We start from the raw sequence: 6,180 nt of genomic DNA on the forward strand, positions 1-6,180 counted from the left end.
CCAGTGTACTGCAGCATCTCATGTATTCAGTGCCCTTGCGTTTCAAAATGACAGCGGGGGCACTTTAACATTCGTCGAACGAGCTTCACTGAAAGTGCTCCCGCTGTTATTTTGAAAACGTGGAACGGTGAATACATTGAGATGCTGCAGATATTTTAATTAAAGCAGCTCCCAAGAGCCATTCCAATTAAAACGTTCCCCCACTCCAGAGCACGTGTAAAATTGCACATAAGGACTATGAAGTCCAGTTTCAATGAGTATTTGAAACCCTACTGACAATTGGCATAACATCTGTCAGATAGCCAGTTCCTTAGACCATTTACTGTGGGCTGTACTGCTGCTGTGCAGAGAAGTCTGTTACCTGTGAAGCTACTCCTATCAATCCAACTGTCAGCTTCTCTAAATAAAACTGATTTCATTCTTTAAAAGGATCCACTTAAAAAAAATCATCATCAATGATCAACATTTCTATTATCTTGCCTAGAACTGGTATCAGATCTACTGTCCTAGTTACCAGAACCATGCTGCTTGTATTTTTTTATACCTCTGCAATCTGGTTTAAGTTCCAAGTGTCATGGAAGTTTAGAGTAGTTAGATCCTGAAGTTAATGGCCATCACTAAATGCAAATGTAAAGTATGCCTATGGTAGGAGAAATATGATCCCTGTCTATAAGAGCAATTTAACAGAAACTGCTATGCATATACTTTATGGGGAGATAAAAGGTGGGGAGGAAAGGGGGGAAGAAACATTCTACACATTTTCCTAAGCATGATCACAAAAAACAAGCCTGATCAGCATGAATGGCATATTAAGTTTGCAATCAAACGAATCAGAATTCTTCTAAAGAAATAGGATATAAACACAATGCTAAACCACAATATGAAGGTATCAATTCCAGGTGCATCTTGAATCTATAGTGAATCTTTTGCATTTTAATATAACTATTACAATTACCACTCTATATTCTGCAACTTTGGTTGTAATACTATTTTAAAGGAAAAGTTACTTGGATTGCCTCTGGAGTTCAGCTTAGGCTACTGAAATCCTTTTCTGCCCAATTTGATTTTTGAATTATTCCGCATGTTTGTATGTCACAAGTTATTTATGAAGTTATTGAAGACTTACAAAAGCCGTGTGCCTTCCACGAAATCCACGTGTGCACTGTTGCCTCCATGGTTTCCAAACAATAAATCCCAAGAGGTATAGAACAAACATGGATGTTTTTGCAAAGGTACTGAAAAAAGGTTTGTTGTACGTGGCAAAAACATACTGTGAAAGGAAGATAATTATAGCATTCATAATTAGTAATTAGGTGAGAAGTCAGGTGACTAATCAGTGCGTTTAAAATAGCATGGTTCAAACCAACTCTATAGGTATACTTGAAAAAAAGAGGTGCAAGACTATATGAATGTGTGATCAAACTGACAAATGGCTCATTTTAGCCCAGCAGTTCCTTTCTAGAACTAACCAAAGCATCGAAAGTATAACATCACTAGAGAGAAGCTATTGATAAAATGCCTCAAGAGGCAAGCTAAATTCACTTTAAGTAGTCAATGTACTTACGCATTTTAGAATCAGAACATTACTGAAATGTGATCTGAATTCAAAAAGGTTTTCCAATAAAGGACCACTTACAGACGCAGCTAAAAAGGCCAGGCCACTAAAGATAATAATATAAACCCCCCCCCCCCCCCAAGAAAGCAAGCCTTCTTTCTCATAAAATACAAGTTCAGTATCAGAAAATACCATAGTTCACAGGCAGACAAGATTCTTTAGGTAAATGTGGTATCTTTTATTAGACCAACTAAAAAAAAAAAAAAATGGAAAAATTGTTCTTTGCAAGCTTTTGGGTACAAACACCCTTCTTCAGGCACAGGGAGAGTATGTTGTTACTTTACGTTCTCTCCTGGGTGGAACTATTTATTTGATCTTATAAAAGATATCACAGTTACCCAAAGAACCTTGTCTGCCCATGTCCTTAGATCAACATGGCTACAACCAACCACCCTAACACATAGTTCATACACACACAAATGGGGTACTTAAAGTGAACTACAGCATATTAACAGCTGCACTTTAATATGGAAAATTCCAAAGTTGGTAGAAGTTACAAAATTTCAAGGGAGTTTAGAAGAACATGCTTGATTTGAACCCAACTTGTATGAATTCAACACCTGGCTATTGTTGAAGAACATAAGTAGTAAACTTAGTGTTTTCCCCTTCTACATCAACACTGTTATTTCTTCATTATAAGAACAATATGGCCACAGCATTTTGGTACTAGGCTACGCAAAAGTTCCTAGAATAACCTCCAGTAAGGTTAGCGGGAACTAACTCATTTTAAAAGAAAGCTTAATAAATGTATGAACTGGATTAAATAGTAGTACAATTGCCTGCAGTAGCATAGAATTTACTCAATAACTGAGGATTCTTCTAGACTTATATCCCTAAATTTTGTAGAGCCAGATTGACAGGTTCAATCTGTAACCCACTTTTAAGGATATAAAGTAGATTACTAGGTCCGTGGGGAAACACTTGGCAGTTTTTAACCAATATGTCCATCAACAAAATCAGCTCCTGACTTTAACTAACTGAAAGTTAAATACTTATTGATTCAAGATATTGAAAAATGTTTAAATTAAATATTTGACTTTGAAATTAAAACTATAACCCTTAAATTACGCTGGTTTGGAGATTTAAGTTCACACAGCTTTTGTTATGGTTAAAGAAAAGGAAAAAGGGAAGTAGAATACTTCCAGGTTAGGGTGCTCAACCCCCAGCCCACGGGCTATATCTGGCCTTGGCGCTGTCATCCAGCCTAAGGGATTCCCCCATGGGTCCTAAAATTTGGCAGTTAGGGGAGCAGTGGCATCACTCACTCTACTGACAAAGTTTAAGATCCATGGAGAGCCTCACAGGCTGAATAACATGAACTAGCACACGGGGCAGTGTGGCGCCCCAGAGTCTGCTTCAGATATGCGGAGCCCAATAGAGGTAGCACGTGACCCCAGCACATGATCCAAGCACTTGGGCGCCAGCCAAGGCTGCGCAGGGCCTGATCCAGAGTGCAGGGCCAGGTGGAGACAGCAAAGGGTTCCAATTGTGGTGTGTGAGGCCCAATCTGGCCTGCAAACCAACCCTGTGTCACTCATCTGGCCCCCATGGCCCAAAGATTGAGCACCAGGTTGCTAATAGTGGAAAACTGAGTGTTAACATACTATAGTGTCAGCAGAAGCCCCCTCTTTTTTATGCTTAAAATAAATGTGTTTGTTTGTTTGTTTTTTTATTTAAAGCAACACTTACCGATGTAAGCTCTGAGGAGGCAACCCATATCACATCAACAAGGAGAAGTATGACAATCCCGAGAGCCATTCTCCTACGTTGAGTGGATGAACTGCTCTGGGAGCTCATGCGATTCATGATAAAAACCCACACCATTTGTAACCTATTAAACATCAGTAAAAGATGAACGGAATGATTAGAGAGGAACCAATTACAAAGCAAAAATGAGATAAGAGCAAGAGCATGTAATGAACGTTACATTAGTACAACATGCCAGGAAGCGTAACCTTTGGCAGTTAACTGCAAACTTGGAACTCACCTGGCATCCAGATTTTGTGGGACATTGGGGCAGAGGAAATCAAGAATTTTCAAAAACAAGCTAGCTCTCCTAGCACTGATATCAATGAATACAATTAAGCAAAGGCTGAACAGGTTTCTAAAGCTTACCAAGTGTTCTGCAAAACAAACTATTCTATTCGACACAACTCCCATTTCTTGGATTTAAAAAATGGAATATTGATTTCTACATGATGCAGAAAATGATTCCATAAAAAGCTTAAATTTTCTACTCAGAAAATTAACGTGTTCAGGTGTTTAATATTTGGGGGGAGGAGTAAAGTACTTTTGCACAGTTGTGGGAAAAGTAACAAAAATATCCATATATCCAACAAAGGTTGTTGCATGCACACAACTATTTTAACTACTGTTAAAAGACATGGTGTCTGTATTTCGCACATTGCCACATATGCTTAGGCACTAGACAAGATCTTCTGAATTGACAACAGATCTAATTATGACATTAAGTCAGAGCTAATTATGACTGAAGCCTGACTATATAACCAGTTTGAACTGTAAGTTATACTTTTTGTGTGTCAAAGGTTATGGACTTAAATTCTCTTTCTGAATATCAAGTAATTAGAATTACAACTGTAAAAGGGTTCCCAGTGAAATGTGTAGCACGATAATTTCTAAAAAATGATCTATTTAAAAAAAACCAAACAAACAAACATTCATCAGCAGGAGGACATAAAGACACACCTAGCAAAAAAGACTAATTTTGATACCAGCACAAGGGCCATTACAGGCAACCCCTGCTGAACACGGTTTCAGTTAGCGCTATTTCACTATGGCACTCGTTTACAATTAACACCCAATTCCGCTGAGCAGTCAGCCAGTTTTGCTATAGCACTCAGTGGAATCGGTGTGTCGGTGGGCAGGCGGGCGGGCAGGGAGAAGCGACAGCAGTAGCAGTGAGTGGGCGGGCAGGCATGAGGGCCCAGGGCGAGACGGCAGAAGCAAGGGCCCAGGCTGGCATATAGTGCCAGAGCAGGTGGGGGGTGGAGTGGAGACAAGCGGCTGCAAAAGAGGGGAAGAGCGCGGGGCCCAAGTCGGTGCCCATGTCAGGGCCAGTGGAAGCCTGCACCCAGAGCAGGGTGGCAGGAGCACTGGTGCCCAGGCGGGAGCAGGCATGGGGCTAGGGAGAAGCGGCGTCAACAGAGGTGAGCAGCCTGGGCCGGTGGGGGCCAGTGCCCAGAGCATGGTGGCAGGAACACGGGGCCCGTGTTGGTGCCTGGCAGCAGGGGCCGATGCCCAGAGCGGGATGGCAGTAGTGCCAGTGCCCAGGCTGCAAGTGGGGCTGGAGAGGCCGGCAGGCGAGCAAGGGGGGTGGGGAAAGTGGCAGCAGTGAGAAGCAGTGAGGGGGGGCCAGGCATGAGCGTGGGACCCATGCCAGTGCCCAGGGCCAGGACCAGCAGGGGCCCAGAGCGGGTCAGCAGGAGCACAGGTCCAGTCTGGTATGTGGGGCTGGAGCGCCAGCAGGCGGGCAGGGGAGTGGGGAGAGGCAGCAGCAGGGCAGACAGTAACCAATTAATCTCTACTTACATTAATTTCTATGGGGAAATGGGTTTCGCTTGGTGCGGTTCTGCTTAATGCTCAGTTTTTCTGGAACCAATTAAGAGCGCTAAGCGGTGGTTGCCTGTGTTCTGCAACATACATCCCCCTGCACTTCCCATCTAGAAATATCTGCCAAAAACTAATACTAATTAAACCCTACCTTATTTGGATCAAATGCAAGAAAGAGATGAGCAGATTACTGAAATACCAAAACAGTACAAATGGATGTGTACATTTATGACAATACCTGCTCTTAAGCACAAGAAGGATACACTAATCTAAAAAGGGGCATTAAACATGTTACTGGGGTGGCAAAAAAGTAAATAAATAAAAATTTGGAAATTTTCAGATACACAAATTAATTTCCTGTACACATACAGTGTCCAATAATTTCCCCTCTTCACAGTATCTCTGCCTCATTCAATGCGGGTATAACAAGACTTGTATAACGAGGATTTATATAGCAAATACTGAACTTGAAGGTATAGTCAAAGGGCATTCAAGCTCTTTCCAAAAGGCAGGAAGTCAGACTTGGTCTTTTCTACAAGTTGTTGCTGCTGACTTTGAAATCACAAGTTCTGTTGGTTTTACTCCAAACAAACTGTTACCTTCGCCATACCTAGTCTACCCCATGTTCATACACTCACCAAGGTTATAGAAGGAAGCTTCAGGTTAACTAAAATGTTGGCCTCGATTTACTAAGGCTGCTCACCAGAAAACCTGGAATTCAGTAAGAACGTCAGGTTTATGATTTAAAAAAACCCCTACAACCAAGTACCCGTTTACAGCACACTGTATGATTGCTAGAAAAATAAATCAGTATGTGTCAGTGAAACTTGGTGAGCGATATGCCTCCGGCATCTTAACTGTTCTAACAGCGCTTCCATACATGAATATTTTAAAAGTCAGTTTATTAGATAGTTTGACACACAACATCCCTTCCTATTTATCAGCATAAAATCCTCTCCTCGTCAGAATTCCTGAATTAACTGTACTAAATCACG

The 6,180-nt window shown here is 41.5% G+C and overlaps 1 protein-coding gene across 1 annotated transcript in view; it reads right to left on the reverse strand.

Moving 5' to 3' along the window:
* The window catches only part of SLC35F5 (solute carrier family 35 member F5), a 43,471-nt gene that overhangs the window by 35,931 nt on the left and 1,360 nt on the right, over positions 1-6,180 (reverse strand). Inside the window, exons 2-3 of the mRNA XM_014599511.3 lie at positions 3,305-3,446; positions 1,127-1,270 (exon numbers count right to left, since the gene is read on the reverse strand). Of these exons, the coding sequence (XP_014454997.1) occupies positions 1,127-1,270; positions 3,305-3,439 (279 nt within the window). The 5' untranslated portion in view covers positions 3,440-3,446. The remainder of the gene's footprint in view (positions 1-1,126; positions 1,271-3,304; positions 3,447-6,180) is intronic.

The sequence above is a fragment of the Alligator mississippiensis genome, chromosome 4 (genome assembly GCF_030867095.1).
Source record: "Alligator mississippiensis isolate rAllMis1 chromosome 4, rAllMis1, whole genome shotgun sequence".
NCBI lineage: Eukaryota > Metazoa > Chordata > Crocodylia > Alligatoridae > Alligator > Alligator mississippiensis.